Genomic DNA, 21,535 nt, shown 5'->3' on the forward strand with positions numbered 1-21,535 from the left:
CTAACGGAGGCTAACAGCAGCTATCGCCTGACAACGCTTACTAAGACAAAAGTTCAGGATATCCTCAACAACTTTCATCAGTATCACTATCATCAGACAAAAGAGAGGTTCACTAAGTCGTTGATTCATATCAGACTCTTTTCACAAAGTTTTACTGTCTTCCCTACAGAAAATAGACGAGGATAACCAGTATACTGACATCTAAGATAAACGGCTAACTAACAGCAAGCACTCACTACAGATGAATGGCAGCCAGACCTTTTTTGTCCTGCAGTGGTCACCGTAGCTAGTATTGACCCTGTGCACGAGAAAATGCTAACTTCCTGGTTTGAGACCGGATGTGGGGTTGTACATTTCCGGTAGCTTTACTTTGTGGTCAATCGTTACTGCAAAGATATACTCCAAAATCATGTCCAAAACTCGAAAACGGAAAGATCACGGTAAGTTACAAAGAGCAGAAGGTGGGAACACTCACCACTGTTGTGCCATAAAAAATCTAATGATCAATTTTGACATTTAAAGAGTTTAGATCGATCAGTTGTTTACATCACTCAACACAAGCAGAACTGCATTACTGCAGCAGAAGACACATCGTCCACATTCAGAAGCACATCTCTGTATAGTGACAACTATTATGATTTAAACAGGCAAATGTTCAGCATTCAAACTACAGTTGAAGAATAGTCAAACCAGATCTTTCCCCGTTATGTCGATATCAGCTAGTCAAGTACACACCTACACAGCATGTTAACAAACCGTGAAAAAAGCCACACAAAAAATGAATGGTACGGGTTTCTATACATTAGTATTTACGAAGGATATATTGTGACTTACCTTCAAAATTACAGTGGTCCCTCGGTATTAACGCGGTTCACCTTTCACCTCGCTGTTTCGCAGATTTTTTTAGTGCAAGTTTGCACGTTTTTTTATGTCACATTGTGTCCTGCGTCCTGATCGCTGCAGACGATCTCCTCCGTGACGTCTCTCCTGTACAGTACAGAATCACTGCATCGATCGCTAGCAGTGTGACTCTGAAGTGCAGTACTGTATGTCCACGATGTCCACCAAACGTTTTGCACCGTCAAAAAATACAATTGGCTACTTGATTTCACCTATCGCTGGTTATTTTTAGAACATAACACCCGCGATAAAAGAGCGACAGCTGAGAAATATAACATTTGAATCCCTTTTCTCTTGTGCTCTGAGGCTCGGGGGAAAAATATCAACAAGTCGATGAACATCATTTACAGATATACTGGGTAAATGCCCAAGACATCTATAGAAATGTAAATCGCCGCTTGATTCATTCATTTGCTTAACTTGTTTTGGACCGTAAACAGGGCGTGAATAGGACACCGGAAACAAAGCTCCTCACAGAAGTTTCCGCACCGGAAGTAGCATATGCTAACGTGCACATAGTCAATTACACAGGCTAAATAGTGGGGGTAAATTCAGCTGACTGCAATTTACTGACACCTAGTGGTAAAATTTTATACACTGTAATTTTACAATTGCTCTTCTAGGTAAAAAGGGGGAACTACGCGTCTTTGACCTGACATGCAGTTGTATTAACATGTAGTCCATATTCAGCATGTAGCAGTGACAGAAAGCCAACAACACTGTTTAATTTATATCAGCTTCTCTGCAGCAGTCTGAGGCAAATTGCTGCAGTGGTAGTTGACGCTGACTCTGTAACCATTTAGTTAAAATAACAAACACAATCTAACAAATTGCCATTGCTATATATCTTTTATTTACTGCATGTTTTTTGTGTGTCTGTGAGGCTGTCATGCGAGTGTGTCTCAAGTCCTGTTATTGCATATCAGTTTGTTGCACACGCCCCTGTCACATGGAAATAGAGGGCACAGGGGTTACAGAGTGAAAGAGAGAAGGAGAGAGAGCAGAATGCATTTCCTGCATACCTCTCTGCTGTCCGTTCTCTGCGTCTTCTCCCTCCCACTTTCAGGCTTCTCAGCGAGAGTACCTCACTGATAGCTCTGTTTCCCTCCCTCCCTTTCTCCCTGCTTTTGCTCAGCCCTCTCTACCTCTGATACTCACACTCTCTCTATAACTCTCTCTCTCTCAGTCAAACAGAGGATTCTCCATAGCCAGCTGTAGCTGAACGTGATTCTCACTTCTGTGATTGTTTCACTGATGCTTTCTTCCCCCCCTTTCTCTCTCTCTCTTTCTCTCTCTTCCGATTCTGCCGATGCTGACATCCTGTACGTGGATGCTGCTAAGGTGCACAAAGAGTGAAGGGAATAGGAGAGAACTTTTAAGGCTGCTATGAATGCACTTTCTCTTGAATCAAGACACGTTAGATTGGTTGATTTGCTGTCGAGAGACGAGTCAACAGTGGAAGGGTTTTTGTTGTAGTCGATGACTCATTTAGGTCATTTTCCTCCTTCAGGACTCCTGGATATAAATTTATTTTCCTTTGCTCCACCTGTGGGTTTCCTTTCTACACTCTGTGGGGACTTTTATGGAGTGTGAAATTTGTCCAGCAAGTGTGAAGTTTGACAGAGCATGGCCAGTGGAACCACAGCTGAGTGTTGAACCTCTTCTGTCCAGTAAGGCAGCCCAGGTAAGTCAGCCAGTTCACTTTATTTCCCAAATAGATTTGTAATTGTGCATTTACATGCATGTAGTAGGAACTGCTGTTCTTTTCTGAGCTTGCCAGGAAATTCTATTACTGAAGGCTAAAATGTAATATAAGTCCAGCCTGACTTTATCTCTGCCCCTGGTGCTTTTTGGTACTACTTAAGTCACAACGGAGAAATTACATCTTAGTGATTTCTGTCTGAATTTTGACAGGTGAGCATTAATCTTGACAAGAAGATGTCTATGACTCAGTAAAGACATCAGTGCAACAACTGGATCAACTCTGATACATTTAGCTTTAGTCTTACTTCTGAGAAATGACTTGGATCATTTTTCAGTTGTGCAATGTTCATGAGACTCTTTTTCTTAAGTTGTGCGGTAATCAAATGGGAATAAGCAAAATTTTCTTTAGAAACTAAGATTCATGGTTCCAGCCTAGACCTCAATGTGTAACCAACTGACCAAGTTAGAAACTCACAGTATGTTTACTTTAAGTTCAGCACATAAGTCATAATTCTGATTCATAACACGGAGTCATAACTTATTCAAAGAATAACATATAAGACCATAGGCTACATATTTGTTAGTGCATGATATAAAAACGAACTTCTTCCCATTTAAAAACTTGCAGAGAATTATGACACATTTTTGTCACCAGAGATTAATATTGTGCTAATGTTAATCAGACAGATAACACTCAATAACAAGAGCGCAAATTTCCATCAAAGATTATTTCAGTGTCAGATTTTCTGCATCATTTGAGTCACAGTGTGCAGACTGAATCTAAACATTAGTACTACAGTATCAAAACTTAGGATAACGCCTCACTTCTTGACCAACTTGGTCTTACTAAAACACTGCTGTGGTAATTTTTATTAATCAGATTAAACTTTAGTCAGACAGAAATTTAACCTTTTGTTTAGCAGTTTTGACACTTTTTGGTCTCCACCTCTGTAAATATGCAATGAGTCAGAGACTCAGAGTGAGAGATGGTTTAGATCTCTACCTATTGGCGTGTTTTTTCAAAATGGAGATGATAGCTTGCAGAAAATATGCCAGTATAGTCTTTTTAACACTTTAGCAATCTGTTTATAAATCCCCAAAAGATCCACTTCATTAAAATAGCTTCCATGCATTGGCTATATTGGAGAGCTAATATATCATTTCCCTGTTCCCATACATTTCTCTTGCATCCAGACATGACAACAGTGTCCATGGAGCCTGTGGGAGTCCTGGTGGAAAGGGGCGGCAATGCAACTGACCCTCCTCTGAACTCACTTGAAGATACAGCCGCCACCTTTACCATTGGAACCATCCTCTCCATCATGTGTCTCATTGGAGTCTCCGGGAACATCTACACCCTGGTGGTGATGTGCCACTCCATGAGGTCTGCAGCCTCCATGTACATCTACATCATAAACTTAGCTTTAGCAGATCTGCTGTATCTTCTCACCATCCCCTTCGTAGTCTGCACACACTTCCTGAAGGGATGGTACTTTGGAGATGCAGGGTGTCGGATTCTGATAAGCATGGACTTCCTGACTATGCACGCAAGCATCTTTACTCTGACAATCATGAGTACAGAACGCTACTTTGCAGTGCTCAAGCCACTCGACACAGTGAAACGATCGAAAAGTTATCGGAAAGCTATTGCCCTACTTGTCTGGGTAGCTTCTCTAATCCTCACCCTACCGATGATCGTGAGAATTCAACTGATGGCAGTGGGCACCAAGCCTATGTGTCAGTCCACTTTGTCACCGCTCTCCTACAAGATTTACATCTCCTTCCTGTTTTGCACTAGCATTGTCGCTCCAGGACTGATTATTGGCTATCTTTACATCCAGCTTGCACGCACTTATTGGATTTCACAGACAGAGACATTCAAGCAGACCAAAAAATTACCAAATCAAAAGGTAAGTTAAGCACAAATTAATGTGACTATTTTGCTTTATCATTGCACTTACTGTCTTACCACTTATCAAATCCTTTTGTGTGGATTGAATATTTAAATGCCACTACTCAGCTATCTATGCCAATTCTATTCAAACCCACATTTCTTCCTGGAAACAAAAGGGCAATACAGTGTTTCCCAGAGATTTAAAGCCCTTGTCACACAGGTTTAGAGACTGGTTGGTGACTGCCTGGTAACCACCGGTTGTTAGAGAAAAGTCAATGTCATGACTGACTGGTTGCCAAGTGGTTGCAAGAGGTTGCTTGGTGAGACTGATAACAATGAGATAAAAATCTTCCTGCCGTCTGCTAGTCTGCTAGTGACTCCATTACTATTAAAGATCCTGTATTAGTATGTTACATAACTAAGAATATGTTATAATAATTACACAACTTTAGTTTGAGAACAAAAACCACAGAGAAATGGCACGTGCGACTACTACACTATTTGTATCAAATGATTATTATTAGATAAACTCTTTATTAGTCTACAGATAATTATAATGTTCTAGATTTATCTGCTCATTATTTTTTCAGCCAAGCACATCCTCATATATAAAAGCTGGAATGGAAAAAATAAATCGTACTCTTAGGCCAAGCTATGTACAATACTCTGAAACAACTATGTCAATAAGAGAGCATCACATAATATCTTAAAAATTCTTCAGTTGTTTTCACACAGACTCTCCAACTCGATCTCAGTTCTCCTTTTTTGGTGAGCTGCATCAACTTCGACCTCATCTCTTGCATCTTTCCCAGTTTTCAGCTCAGCAGGAGATGAACACATCCATCAACACCAACCTAATGAATATGTTTGAAGTTAGACACAGAGATGCTGTACAAACTTCCATAGATATTCCACTAATAAACAAGAAGTACTTTATGCAGTGTTTGTCTGATGCACATTCCATTTTGTTTCATAGCAGGGCTTAAGATGGTTTTATTCTCTCCCGACACGCTTAAATGTAACCCATCACTTGCATTTAAGGGTGAGAATCTTGAAGCGCAAGGGAAAATATAGACTGCCCTACCTTTAAAATTGCTACTATTTGATATCCTAACAATTCTCTCCTTCCCTACCAGGGCTGTGCTTCACTGTGAATCTCTTGCTGTTCTCATGCTGCACCAAGAAATGAGAGAAAATTACGTCAGTATTCCCCACAGGGAAATAGTTTGCAATAGTTGCTAAAGTCACACAAGAGTACAAGAAACACAACACAACCAAAGTCTATAGGAAGTTACTGAAAGGATTAATGAGTTAACATTGGCTTCCATACAATACCTTAGACGAGTTACTGTGTAGGGACACTATTAAAGATCTGGGGCCAACCAGATTTACTGGTCACTGATATTACAGTGCACGAATAATTTGAGTCGCCAAAACATCTTATGCATGCGTTTTCCCTTTCTGTAATACGTTTTTTGTTTAAGTATGCCAAATAGGTGAAAATCATAATCTGACTTATGTTAACATAATCCTAACCATACCTATAACCAGAAATGGGTTGGTAGCTTATTTACCCTCTGACGACTAACTCATCATTAATAATGACCTTTAACCCAATCAAAATATGTAATTTTTATTAAATTGTCCTCCAAAGTCTTATCACTTAGGGAACAAATCATTCTGATAACTGATACAACTCAAAAACTATTTACACTCTATCCACAAAAGCTGGTTTTGCCTTTCTCCAAAATATAGGGGTTTTGTAGGGTTTGGGTTAAGTCATATCACTTGGCTAAAGTGATATGACTGAAATGTCTTTTTTCTTAGTGCGGTAGACCTTCTACAAAATAGCCATGATATAGTGATATTTACCCGAAGTCTTTTGACCTAGCAGCACCACATAAGGCATCACATTAAAGAAGCAGATGTTTGGTTATGAACAGTACTAATAGATTACTATGGTCTTGCTACTATTTTACAGCAAATCAAAGTTAGTGTAATATATGTTGCTATAGCACGTTATTGTGATGTTTGTCAAGTTGGTGTGGAAGACTTTAAGTCTGCACATTGTATTGCCCATTATGTTTGCCATCCATCCATCCATCCATCCACCCACCCATCCGGGGGGGTTAACATATATACTTATATATATATATATATATTAGGGGTGCAACGATACACAAAATTCACGGTTCGGTTCGATACTTTGGTGTCACGGTTCGATATTTTTTCGATACAAAAAAATGTTCATGCCTTTTTAATTTGTCATTTATTAAAATTATAAATATATATTTTAACTCAAAAGTACAGTTTTTAAATTTAACCCTAACCCTTGTGCGTGTTTTTTATTTTGACAGCGAATGCGCACCTGCGGACCACTTATGTGCAGCCCTGGTTATTTAGCTCGTCATATTGCAGCCACAGAAATTCTTTTGTCCATGAAACCATAAAGCTGCACTTTCTTTTTGCCTTATAGTCTGATTTGTCATAACTTCTCCGTTTTGTGGTAAGCTTTTCTTTGGCTGTCACTTCTTCACCCTGACCTGTCTTATTTGGCTCAGCAGAACTAAAATATATATCCTGCTGCTTTTACACACGCACTCACATAAGCTCAGCGATTCTCTGCGCGATCAACCTCTCACATGTTTAAGCTTGCTGCGGGAGATTTCACTTGTCATGTTTGCATAGTAAGCTAACGATTAATAAGACGATGTCAGAGGAATTGGTGCACAAATTATCATCACTCACAGATCAGTACTGTCGCTCTCTATACACAGTTCGCACGATTGCAAAGTGAAAGCAAAAAAACAAGCGCAAATTCAAACGCGATTTCAATATGTCACATATTGACAGTGGCTCACCGATGCCAATGACATAATTACCCAGCTACATTTCTGAAAGAATGCAAAAGCATTGACATATATTTTTCCTACAATAGCCCGACGGGCAGGGAAGAGATAGATTTTGGTAGCCCGACTGAAAAAATCGCTAGCTCCGGGACGTCGGGCTAGCGATATTGCAAGCCCTGTATCTGATTGAGGAATCACTCATCTTTGGAAAAGAGAGTTTATTACAGAGAAATGTCTCTTTCCAAAATAAAAGCTATACTATCCGCTTCTTCTGGGCTATATTCTCAGCAGCATAAGGAGAATCATGTGCTAACAGCTGTCTAAATGACTCGGCTAAAGTTAGTAGCATGCTTGTTGTTTTTGTCTTTGCACTAGGATGATGTCGGCGTAAATGTGCAGTCATATTCGTTGTGTTCCCACTAGTGCTTTCAGGTTAATCTCGTTGAAATGACCTTAACGCCACAACACGGCAAATCTCCGTTAACGAGCTACCGCCGATCGCTCCGTGCATGGGGCTAGACGGCCAACACGTTAACGAGCTAACTGCGCTAACACACTAGTTCCCACCCATGTAATTGAGCATTGCATGGCACATCCAACATACTGTTTTACTTTAGTCCATGACTCGCTTACCTTCAGGGTCATACGTCACATGAAAACCAAAATAATTCCAAACGCCAGATCTGAATGAGGGTGGGGGAGGTCCATGTTGCAAGGAGAGCTTAACTTCTGTCTTGCTAGCTTGCCCTGCGCTCTTCCTTCTGACTATGCTGTCTGTGTTGAGCGCTCAGTGGATCTGCGCTCGACAGTGCAGCCTAGGCGGAGTAGTCGAACGCAGATTCACTGAGCGCTCAACACAGACAGCATCGTCAGAAGGAAAGTTGATAAAATAAATTACAAATGTTGTATTGTTCGATACATATGCGTACCGAACCGAAAGCACTGTATCGAACGGTTCAATATCGATACGAATATCGTTGCACCCCTAATATATATATATATATATATATATATATATATATATATATATATATATATATATATATAGATATAGATATATATGTGGTGTATGTGTGTGTGTATATATATATATATAATATATATATATATATAATATGTGTGTGTGTGTGTGTGTGTGTGTGTGTATGTACAAAAAAACTTGAATTTTACAATGTTTATTTATCGGATATAATAAGTTAAATGTTACCGTTATTATTGTCTGGTCGGAAACAGCGGGGGTGTCCAAATTCAGAGGCTGCGTCCACCTGAGGACCCGGCCTTCGCGGTCTAAGTGAGCCGGGTCCTCGGAAAGCCAGGTAGGCTGGAAGTGAGCGACTGTGAAACTGGACGGTCAGAATTACGCCACGAGATCTCTAGGTGGAGTGAAACTCAGCCGTCTGCTCCTTGCTATCTAAAATATAACCGGATGCTGGCGTAAATTCTCGACCGTCTCACATTTCTGTTTAATCAGTTTTCTGTTTGACGTTTATTGAGTTGTGTGAAAACCCCGGACGAATTCTCCTGAGGGATTAATAAAGTTTTATTTAATCTAATCTAATGTAATCTAATAACTTTAATCTCAGCCAAACCGATTTACTCACGAACAATAACATTTTTAAGTTATCTAAATGACTTATCATGTTTAACCTGAATAGTGAAAGACCGCGGGGGTTTGCTGTTCTCGCTGGCTCAAATATTTGAAGTGTACACAGCTACATTCTCGCCTGAAAATATGTTAAAAGTTTATTTTGCGACCCAGAAAGAGTAATAAGAGTAATAGTAAAAATAAGTAGCTGCCGCCATTGTTGGAAACTGGAATTGGCTGGGCCGTGCTTTGAATTCTGGGATATGGTTTTTCAATTTTGTTGTCCGGGTGAAAAATCGGGAGAAATTTGGGAGAATGGTGGCTCCGGGAGATTTTTGGGAGGGCACTGAAATTCGGGATTCGGGAGGGTTGGCATGTATGCATTAACATTAGCTTGGCATTTTACATCCCAATATCAGGTGTCCCACCAATTGAAATCTGAGTCTCTCTGATGGCATCTCTTTGTGCTCTTATGTCCTTGAAGGTGCTCTACTTGATCTTTACAATCGTGCTCCTCTTCTGGGCATGCTTCCTGCCCTTCTGGATCTGGCAACTACTGGGTCAGTTTCACCCCTCGTTGCCTCTCTCCACCAAAGCCAAACGTAACATCAACTACCTGACCACATGCTTGACGTACTCCAACAGCTGCATCAACCCGTTCCTCTACACATTGCTCACCAAGAACTACAAGGAGTATCTGAGGAAGAACAAGCGCTTGTGGACAACTGGCAACTACTTCAACAGGAGGAGTCGTTTTCAACGTTCACCGCGTAGATCGCCATCTGCCAGCAGTCAGCAGTGCACTGAGAGCTTCATGCTCACGCACACGGCATCACTACGAGCTCATAACAGCAGTTTGTGAGGTAGGAGCAGCTTTTTCTCTAACATTCCTAAAATTTTAACTGATAAGAGAACAAGACAAGACGTGCTATAAAATTTGCTAAGTACAGCTTTGTGCTTTGGTCATTTCTGGCAATTAGGCATCAGCAAAATGAGAGTCATTGCATGCTTTAGAGTTGGTGGCTTTGTTGGGGTTTTCTATAACAGGAAAGACTGAGTTATGTGATTGCAGATAGCGCTGAACACGTCTATTCATGTTCTCAGAATTCCTACTTGCTGGTATGCACAACATCAAAACTGTGGCGCTTTTTTGATAACTGTTGCTTGATTCATCTATATTAGCACTGCCATCATTTTGGACTACAAACACCAATGGGAAGAGCACAATTTTACAGACAACACAGCTGATAAAAGGAGCTTTCTAAGTAGAATAAAGCAAATCAATATTAAGCAATCGTTTTCCCAAAACGCTGACAGGTAATTGTTCACAATCATCTCAGTCATTATTGTTGGCTCACAGTCGGCGTGGGAAGGAAACTATTTATCAGTAGTACTGAGATTGTGGGTGTGTGGGTGTTGTCACAAAACTTTTCATAGGGACTGAAATGTACCAATAAACAATCTAAGAGCCAAATCAAAATTGCCAAACCAAACATCTTAAAAAAGTCGTCAACTAAATGGACCTGACAGGCGTCATGTCTGACTCACAGATATCATTAACATAACTGCTTTGTTTTACTGTTGTCGCAATGTGTGTATTGGACATTTTACTCTTCACTGATTGCATTGACAGAGCTCTGTATGCTGATGTGACATGCAGACTAGTATTCTTATTTCTTAGGCACGGAGATAACATCTTATACGGAAAAGTTAGAAAGCTGGTAAAACATCAGAAATCATGAATAATGAATTCTTAGTAAGTCCTAAGTTGTTATAGTTATTTGAAATCTACATGGACTAACAGGTTACAACTCACTCACACTAATATTTTGTCAGAAGCTGTGGTGAAAGATTCATATGCTCTTTCATAACATTTATCATGACTGTGCCTACGATGTCCAGTGCATTTAAATGTAATGTAAAGGGGCATGATCAGGTATCTGTATGTCATGAAATGGAAGAGAGGTCTGTTTCACTATAGCCTCACTGAGGGCTTTGACAAATGTCAATAATTTGATATAAAAGGCTGATGGAGTATTGTCGTCAACCTGCCGGGCAGGTGGTGCGATGACCCAAGCTTGTCCATGACGAAGGAGTTTCATTGATACCATTGGGCAGGGATGGCCAACTCCAGGCCTCCAGAGCCAGTGTCCTGCAGGATTTAAATGTGTCCTTGATCCATCACAGCTGATTTAAATGGCTAAATTACCCCCTCAACATTTCTTGAAGTTCTCCAGATGCCTGGTAATGAACTAATCATTTGATTCTGGTGTGTTGACCCAGGGTGTTATCTAAAGCCTGCAGGACACCGGCTCTTGAGGCCTGGAGTTGGCCACCCCTGCCATAGGCATATCTACTAAAAATCTCTGACAAATTTGAATCTCAGTGACCTTGACCTCAAGTTCAAGGGCAGAGGTAGATGGTATTTCTGAAATAGCGCTGTTGCTTTTTTTTTTTTTTTTTTTTTGATGGCCAGAGGGGCTGATGGCACGATATGGCAGCCTCGCTTCTGTCAGTCTGCCCCAGGGCAACTGTGGCTACAACTGTGGTTTGCCTGCACCAGTGTGTGAATGTGAGAGTGAATGAATAGTGGAATTGTAAAGCGCTTTGAGGGTCTCGAAAAGTGCTATATAAATGCAATCTATTAGTATTATTATAAATAAAATTGTTAGCAAAAGTCTACATAAGACATAAATCGTGGAGTCACCCCTGATGATATAAAGTACCCTAACAGTAACTCTGGAGTACTTGAATATCCTATTTTTGACTTCTGAACATTTTGGTTAAAACTATTCATTACAGAGGAAGCCGGAGAAATGGCGACAGTGCAGCAGAGAGAAACAGAGGATGAACTCAGGGGAAGGGGGGCGCGAGGATTAGAAAAGGTGGAGGTGCCAGGACACACAAACACCAGCTTGGCAATAAGAGCTTTGGAAGGATTGCTATGGGTGTAGCCAGCTGATGTACAATGCAAAACTTGTTCTTCTTTTACAGATTATGTTCTATAGAAATAACTGATTGCATTGCAGTTATAATGCAGATCATATCTAAGTCCAGACTGACACGACAGGATATCACAGCTGAGCAGCTCAGCTCAGCTTTTATCTTCATACATTTACTAATGAAACGAATCTCATTTATGTTTCACAATAACATCCCGATTCTTTCTTTCCACAAAATGACAAATAGCAGGAAAATCCAATATTTACGAGCAGCTAATATATTGGTAGGGCTTTACTTTTGATTACTTAGTGGTTTGTCAATGAGATTAGCAGTGTGTCATATATTACCACTCTTGGAAAACAATGTGCTGAGTTTCACAGAGAGAATACAGCTCCATATTAGTGCTTGCACACCACATATATGCATGCACATATTATTCTTCTCTAATGCCCTAACCACTACCATCAAAGTAAGGCTTTCATGTGTATACAGTTGTGGTTTACAGCCACTCATCATGGGCATGAATGTCATGGTAATTTGAGGGTTTTAAAGTTTTCTTTGAACTGTTCTTCTTCCAGGGTGTAATGATTGTACAGCAATCATCTTTAAGGATGTAAAATAAACAAGATTTGGGTGTACAAGTTTCCATTTATTTTGGATTTATGCTGGAACACCTAATGTAAATGACACGCATGGTAGTCTGGGCTGACTAATGGTTAAAAGGAAATCATCGTATACTGTCTTATGGTCAATTGAAACTCTACTCATGATAAGAATATTTAGTCAGAATACTTGACAAACATGATTTGAAACAGAAATAGGTTTACATTGCTAAAAGTATAACAAAACAAAACAAAAACAGTACAATTGTCCATGTGTTGCCCTATACTACTGTAGGACCAAAAAATACAGAAAAATATGGATATGTTGTATTGTACACACAAGCCTACAGTAAACACGCATGCTAGTAAATACTAGCTAAGATGCTAAGTTAGCATTTAGCACTAGCTAATGCTAAACTGGCAGATAATTAAAGTTCTCATTTTCTAAACAGTCTATAACATATAATCGTCTGTGTGTTGCCGTATACTACTATAGGGTACCAGACAGAGAAAATATAGATATATTATTGATTTTACACTTGATAACCATTGTTTTGCTAACAAAAACAAAAGCCTAGACAAATACACAAGCTAACATAAACCTAACTAAGCTAGGTTAGCATTAAGCATTACTGGCTAATTCTAACCTGGCACATGCTTAAAGTTTTTTCTTTTCTAAACAGTCTATTACTTGTGTTATATACAGAAAATACATGTGTGTCTTAAGGTGGCTGCTAAGCGCTGGCCCTCTCAGAGGCAATCACAACATCCCCTGACACTTTTTAATTTAATTCAGCAAAATATATTAAATTGCTGTTTTAAGTATGAACTTTTAATTATAATGCCATTTGAACAGCTTACATTCCCTGAAGAAACACAGGGGGGCTTAAAAGCTATCATAAACTTTGCCAAGGGGGGAAAAAGGCACTTGGACCCCTATCACCAAGTGGATTGACTTTATATCATGTTATTGTAGATTGGAATTAAATGTGGATGTGCCAGGATTCTTTGACTGTCAAACAGCAATATACTTTGCGCAACTCTCACAAAGAAAAAAAAATGTTTCAGGATAGATACTTAGCTGTCAAAGAAAAAAATATTTAATTTATCTCAATCATTCAACTATTGCATAGTGGCATCTTCCCCTCCCTACACCCAAAGGCTGCTTCACACTCCTGACTAATGAAAAGTGCTGCATGTTTCCAGCTGAAGGCTGGCCCAGTGAGACTTAAACACCTTCTGAGAGACAAATTTGTAACAAATGAGCTCATTGCGTCTGTTAATTTTTTTTTTTTAAACTTGTAACTTTACTTTTTATTAGTGTCCACATACGTCTTTGGTTGGCCAAAGCAACTTTTTGTAAAATGGCCCCTTGACATTGCGCAAGTGCTACCTGACGTTTTTGTACTAAATGTGAAGGTAATGGATAATTTTTTCCCTCCATTAAAGGTTGTACATGGTGACAGCTGTCTGGCAGGCTGTGTCAAAGTGCTCTAACTCCTAATGTGTCCTCGTAGAAACATGTTTATTGCAGCTTAGGCCAGAAATAGGTGGAAACTGGGATTTTTATGCACTTAGTGTGGAAAATGTATCCCGTAGGGTTTTGTTGTTAAACAGGGCAATGGTTTAACAGTCAGTGCATGACCATATGGAACCTCGTCCTTGACAAACTGAATTATTCTATACTTGTACTGTAAAAGATGAATGGCTATAAAGAAAAAAGAAACGGTAGTCTCTTCTTTTTTATATACATATATACAACAACATTATACATTCACATATTTTGTGTGTACATCATATGATTTTGAACAGCAGCTTTTTGTAGCATGCTCTAAAAATACAGAAAAATGTCATTATTGCAGTGGCAGGTCTAAATGCTTGCCCTTTTCCTTCCAGATAAGCAGAGGAAATTAGTCAGCAAGGGATGTGAGAATATGCATGAATGATTTTGCAGTAATGATTGTCGGTGCTTGAACATAAAAAGTGAATAATTCATACACAAAAACAGACAATTGCCTCCAATAAATTATTCATTACTTTTAAAGCACTGTCTTTCAGTGATTTTATATGTTCATTTTGGTCCCAGGAAAAGTCTTCTGATGCCTGTGAGTTATTTAGGGGGAAAAAATAAGGCAAAGGAAAACAAATAAAGCAAAGGGAAAAGAGAGACTCCTGGATTAAAGTTGCAATTGTTGATAAAATCTCATTCAGGGCTCCTACCACTCTGTAAATGGAAATTCAGGTCTGCGTGAGAGCCTGCCACTTTGAACTCATCTGAAACATTGCATCATTATGTAATAAAGTTTCACGAGTATGCTTTTATGCTTTCTGTGGCAATTATCTTCAGTTAGAGACGTCATTTAATATATCTCAACACATTTTTGCTGGATTATTGTGAAGCTTTAATAGTTCACTGACAATGGCGAATCATATTATATTGTAAGTAAGCTCAGATCAGATTTTGTAGTTAATTATTCAAATATGTGTCTTGGCACAAAATGTTGTGTCTCAGAACAACACAGCCAATACATATTTTATTCTCCCAAAGTTTTTGCCCTGTGGTTTCAGGCACTTTCAGCTTTGAATATTGTGCACCAAACTATTTACCTACCATTAGTTTATGTGCAACTTTTGCACATTACAATAAAATAATCATTTTTGAGAACTCTTCTTAACGTCAGAGTCCAATTTACTTTAACGTGTGCACTTACTGAAAAATAGCGATTTAGCGTTTTCTCTTATATTCCTTATATTTGCCATAGTCAGAACTGTCAATTTCACTAACAAATTAAAAATCAATGTAGAACACCAGATGTTCTTTCTTATTCAACTGTGCCATGTTAGTCGTAGCTAATGTAGCTTTTAAGCTACATGCCTAAAACAAACTTGTAGTAGCTTCTGGGAAGTGCCTTAAACCTGAGTTCTACCTCAACATCTCGAGCTGGCAATAGCTGTGGTTGCAAAAACACTTCTGGTCATTAGAAGTCCATCCATCCATTTTTCTTCCACTTGTCCGGAGCCGGGTCACGGGGGCAGCAGTCCCAAGCAGAGAAGCCCACGCCTCCCTCTCCCCAGCCACCTCCTCCAGCTTGTCCCAGGCCAGCCGAGAGATATAATCTTTCTAGCATGTCCTGGGTCTGCCCAGGTGCCTCATCTCAGTAGGACAATCCAAGAACAACTCACTCAGGAGGTGTCAAGTCATTAGAAGTCTACAAAAAAAACCTTTCTGCTTTGATCTATGTAAATATTTTACTATTACAGGATCAGTTCCTCATTTCAGGTCATGCTGAATAAGAAATTGTGGCTAATGACTTGTGACAGACAAGTCACTGGCATTGCTAGTTGGTGTTATTGTCAGACTCGCCTTCTCTGCATCCATTTGTTTTGTAAACCAAAATAGCAGCGAAAACGCTAGAGACATGAAGAACTACACAAACCACCAATGACGTCGCGATAGTCACGTCCATCTTTGATGCTGTCTAAGGACGGAAGCAGGCACGAGGAGTCGGCTAAACAAATCCTGAAAGCTAGTTTTGTTCTAAGTTGGAATTCATTTAGAAACATGTCTTCAACCTCAGTGATGCTTAATGAGTGAACATTCTGATTCCCTTGTACTTGATGCAACTTTTTTCATATGGGCATTAGAACTATTTAGACATCTTTAAACTGACAAGTTCTCCGGCTTATAAACTAGAGTACTGGTTATTTGGTTTAATGCTAACAAACTAAACTAAACTAAAAATATGGTGAACATTATTTTGGAAAGAGCTGCTATTTTCTCATTTTAGTGATACACATGATACCTGAGTCATGAATCTAAACAGAAGACTTTCTTTTTCATGTATCTTTGCTAACCATATGATTACCACAGCTTTGTAAGGGCCAAAGTTCAACTTGTATGACCAGTTGCAAAGTTGTTTATGCATATATGTTTGGTTGCTATGCTTGTTATTTCAATAAATGATCAAAGCTATAAAATATGTCTAGTAGGTCTTACATGTTCACAGCCTCTATAGCCTATACAGCCATGCACACATTTTTTCCAGATCAACTGGAAGATCAAACAGGAGGATCCTTGACTGCTAGAGCGCTGCATAATCATTCCCTGTCAGACCAGACATGTTCCAACTTTAATTATAATTACTTTAATCCCATGTCCAAAGCCGGGCACATCAACACCACTTAAAAGATATCCCCATCTCTCACAGGCTGCAGCAGACAATGTTATAGAGTTATTGATAGGCCACTCATTAACTCGGTTATCATCTTATAGACCCTTTCCCATAACGCTTTAATTTCAGCTGCCAAATGAAAATGCATTTGGACTTGGTCATGGCTTGGTTGAATCAAGCAGAGGTCACTTTTGTAAAAGGCATCCAGAAATGCAGATGCTAATTCTCTTCCTTCCTTTCATGACACTAAAAGGTTTATTGATCGCCCAGTCATTTATCTGAAAGCTGATTACATTGAATTGGCTCACACTGGGAACTGGAAATGGGAATTGCTATTCTCTGGTCGCAGGTGATAGGAAACTTTGAGTGTAATAGCTAAAGACTGTGTTGTCAAAGAAAGTCTCTGGTGTGATCAATAAGCACCCTGACTCCCCCGCTTCTGTTGTTCAACAAGATTATACAGTATAGAGACATGGATTGATTGAGTGCCTCCCTTATCTTACCAGGGTTCATGTTAATGGTCCAGCGCTCTTTTAGAAAGGTCATAAGCTGATGAAACATTGGCTCCACAGATGATTCGGGTCACACTCACAGAATTTTCAGCACCTAAAGAGCTCATGTTATATTTATTTTTTCTGTCCCAGATTCCAGTCAGACACTTTGAATGGACTGGGAATTACACGAGTTTAGCAAAGTAAGTGCACAGGAATTGATAAGAAATTTAGCAGTTTTGCTGAGGGTTGTCTTCTCATATGGTTTACTCAGTATATGTGTGATTTTTACACATTCAGTTTCCAATGAAAACATTTCAGCCCATTTCAGATCCTGCAAAAGGAGTTAGTCTAAATGGGCACAGTAAAAAAAAAGAAGAGAGAACCTGTTTATTAGGCCTCAAACTTGATTATTTACAGTGATGGAAAATTGTATTTCTTGCAAAATTAATAATAAGACAATTACAAGATTTATGGCCAGATTTACTGAGCAGGGTGTTTTTTTAAGGCTTCAGTCAGAAAAGCCATAGCTGTGAGTAAAAGGTCCTGCGATGATGATTCTCTCTAAATTCACGAACAGAGAGCTGTAGTCATTTCCTTTTCACAATGACCATCATAGACCTAATTAGGGTTGTAAATGAGCTGACGTATGAGTAATCTACAAATGACACAGTTACAGCTTGTTACTTGCAATGTGTGAAACATAATATAGGTTTTACGATGTTTGTGAGTGTCTCTCAGGAAACTGCAGTACTGACCAAGAAGAGAAAGCAAAAGGAAGGTTCTCTGTGGGAGAGCTTGAAGTTTTTGTGGACAAAATGTAATCAATTTAATTTAACCAAATCAACCTTTGACATACTCGAAAAAATGAATTTTGTTGACAATAAAGTCTGTGCTCATTCTCCATTTACGGTTGGTGGCCTGTTGTTTTCTTTTTTTCCTTTTCTTTTTTCTTTTAGTAACCAGCAGTTTGTTGGAAACACTGTTTGCTGCCTTTGGTATTTAAATGCAGAAATCTGTGGGAAATCTTATACTGTTCAGCTGAAGCTTTGATATATTTCATATAAGTTAACTCATTTGGTAAATTGATTGATTCTTATACACCGCTTTTCTACTCTCCTGGAGCACTCAAAGCCCTTAATGCAACATTCACTTTCTTCTATGCTTTTAAGTGCTTACTAACTAACATTCACTACCATTCTTTCTCCAATAGATGCATTAGAGAGCAACTTAAGGTTTATATCTTGCCCAAGGGTATTTGCAGAATAGTGAGGGATTAACCCACCAACCTTCTGATCAGTAGATGACCTGCTCTACCTCCTGAGCTACAGCCACCCGTTTCTGTCACTTGTATCTGTAATATAATTCTATCCCACCGCTCATGCCTGTAGGTGAGGGTAGGAGCAAAGATCGAAGGCTTAATTTTCACCCTTAACTTTGTACTGACCACACAGACTAGCATACTGAAGCATCCTTGTTGCTCCTGATCATCTCCTCCACAACCATAAGTGGGCACTCCACCCTTCTGTCACTGAAAACGGTAGCCTCGGACTTGGAGTTGCTATTCTCATTCCTGTCACTCTTTGGCTGCAAGCTGCCCCCACTTGCGACCCGGAAGTCCAATACAATGGCAAAATCCACATTATTTGCAAAAAGCAGAGAGGTGCAATATTAACTGAGCCTCAACTATGGTTGTACAGGGACTTAATGGCGTCAAGGTGTCAAGTATGTTTTTTCTTATTAATAGAAAATTATTTAAGAGTCAAAGAATAAACAAAGTAAAAAACTCACATCAAAACAGCTCACATTAAGAATTAATGAGAACTGTGATAGCTGTTATTGTACTTTTCTCTTTGCCCAAATCCAATGAATTTGCATTTATATGAATTACATAACCAATATACAGTTTTGATTACTTTGTCTTTGTGGTAATCTAGCCTAGGGAATTTGGTGATGTTCTGTACATTATCAGGAGTGTGATGATATTTGGGTGAGGAAAATGAAGAGGCTATGGATTTGGGGTTGTGTAAAAAGTGTGTGACTGACCCAGGACAGCTGTATGTGTTTATAGTCCACAGGCTGCACACGTGCTTGTAAATACTTATCCTCTGACCCTGGACAAAAGTGTCTGGCATCTGCACACAATTTGGCATCCTCGAGCAGTGGCCAATAAATTTCACATTCAACAACAAGGCATTAAAAATAAGCCCTGCTCTAGTTTCTGTGAATCCACGTCTAATGTACTGACCACCTCCAAATACTGCAGCTAGCTTTTGTTTCCCTATTCAACTCCTTCTGTTTCCGTTTGCATCCCCTAGCTCCTCTATAGGGAAGCGTGTGAGAAGAACTGTGTGATACAGTTCAGTGGAAGTTGCTGAGCCATGAAGATTCTCTCCACATTGGCGTCAGTCAGTATGAAGTATTACTGCATCTCATAGTAGTAGTAAATGGACCTGCAGAGATATCAGTTTTTGTGTTCAGGCTGACATCATTGGATGGATGCTGACCTTGAAAAATGAGCAATAGTATTTTTAAAGGTGCTGAAATTGATTGATTGCATAGAAGCCGTGTCCCCAGGCAGTAGATATTCATAGCATTCTGGCATTCAACTCAGTGACCAAACAGAAACTTTACAGTGTGTCCAGGGAATATACACAGCGCTTAACTTGTTCCACATTTTGTCATGTTACAGCATTATTACAAAATAGATAGTTTATTGAAAGTCTTTCAAATTCCAAATTTATTAGAAATAAAAAACAAAACAAAAAAATAACATGTACATAAGTATTCGCAACTTATCAATTTGAGCAGTCAAGTTAGAAGGCCCTTAGTCAGTCAGGTGACCAAGAACCCGATGGCCACTCTGGAAGAGCTCCAATGACAACCACTTCTGCAGCACCCCATCTATATGGCCTGTACGGTAAAGGGGCCAGGCAGAAGCCACTCCTCAGTAAAATGCACATGACAGCCCCCCTGGAGTTTGCCAAAAGGCATCTGAAGGAATCTCAGATCATAAGAAATAAAATTCTCTGGTCTGATGAAGCTAAAATTAAACTCTTTGGCCTGGATGCAGAGCGTCATGCTTGAAGGGAACCAGGCACCGGTCATCACCTGACCAGTACATTCCCTGCAGTGAACCATTCTGGTGGCAGCATCATACTGTGGGGATGGTTTTTGGGTGAATAAAGCAATGTACAGCAATGCTCAGAGCACTCTGGACCTCGGACTGGGCAAAGGCTCATCTTCCACCAGGACAATGACCTTAAGCACACAGCCAAGTTAATAAAGGATTGGCCACAGAGTGGACCACTCTGTGAATGTCTATTACCTGACCAAACATCTCTGGAGAGGTCTGAAAATAGCTGTGTACTAACTATTCCAACTATAACATGCTGGAGCTTGAGAGGTTTTGCAAAAAAGAGTGTGAAAGACTGCCTAAAAATAGATGTACCAAGCTTGTAGAGTCATACTCAAAAACATTTAAGGCCACAACTGCGGCCAAAGGTGGTTCAACAAAGGACTGAACAACAGCGGTGAATACATGTTTTTGTTGTTGTTTTTTTGTTTTATTAAATTTGCAAGAAATTTCAGCAAACTTTTCTGACTTTATCATTACGGGTTATTTTGTGTAGAATTTTGTAGTGACAATGAACTGAATGTGTTTTGGCATAAGGTTGTAACATGACAAGGTGTGGAACAACTGAACTGCTGTGAATGCTTTCCAGATGTGCAGTGATATTCACTATTACTCCAGAACCACCATCAGGATTGCGGTGTCTACTTTACATTCACACGCTATATCCACACGGAACAACTGGGATTAAAGGGCTTAACAGTTAACTAGACAGATTAACATTTTGGGAATCATTTGATTTCTGGCTAATAGTTGCATAGGCCAGGATCAGTGTTTGTCCTTGCACTGCCAAGTTGAAAACCAGTCTAAAGAGACTTCAAAGCGATGCTATAAAAACATATACCAGTATAAATGGAGGCTAAAACATGCAGGTTTGACTGGTCATCACTGCTTCTGTTACCTGTGGAGTATCAGGCTTTGGTTGGCTTATATTCAACTCTAACATCACTCTGGGATCTAGCAGTGGGTTAATATGCTGTTTGTGCAGATAAATGCAAAGAGTCACTGTTCTGTGTTGCTTTTGTCGTTGATGAAGTTTGTACTTTATCACTGCACTCTTGACTTTTTCTGGAAAACACCGAAGCGAAATCAGTTGATTGTAGCACCAATAAGTGCCTTGAGGCAACTGTTGTGATTTGGCACTATATAAATAAAACTGATTCAGCTGAATTGAATTGAATAGCACAAGTGCACAGGTAGAAAAACACACTGTTAGAAACACACTGTTAGAAACACTCTACACCTACGACTGCACAGCCACT

General features: G+C 39.5%; 1 protein-coding gene across 1 annotated transcript in view; it reads left to right on the forward strand.

Annotated features, from left to right (window-relative positions):
- The first annotated feature begins 1,968 nt into the window (after positions 1–1,968).
- The window catches only part of LOC102302263 (urotensin-2 receptor), a 62,751-nt gene continuing 43,184 nt past the window's right edge, over positions 1,969–21,535 (forward strand). The window contains exons 1-3 of the mRNA XM_005934373.3: positions 1,969–2,584; positions 3,799–4,514; positions 9,417–9,795. Of these exons, the coding sequence (XP_005934435.1) occupies positions 3,801–4,514; positions 9,417–9,794 (1,092 nt within the window). The 5' untranslated portion in view covers positions 1,969–2,584; positions 3,799–3,800 and the 3' untranslated portion in view covers position 9,795. The remainder of the gene's footprint in view (positions 2,585–3,798; positions 4,515–9,416; positions 9,796–21,535) is intronic.

The sequence above is a fragment of the Haplochromis burtoni genome, unplaced genomic scaffold, assembly GCF_018398535.1.
Source record: "Haplochromis burtoni strain Fernald_Lab_line unplaced genomic scaffold, NCSU_Asbu1 Contig_180, whole genome shotgun sequence".
Classification (NCBI taxonomy): Eukaryota; Metazoa; Chordata; class Actinopteri; order Cichliformes; family Cichlidae; genus Haplochromis; species Haplochromis burtoni.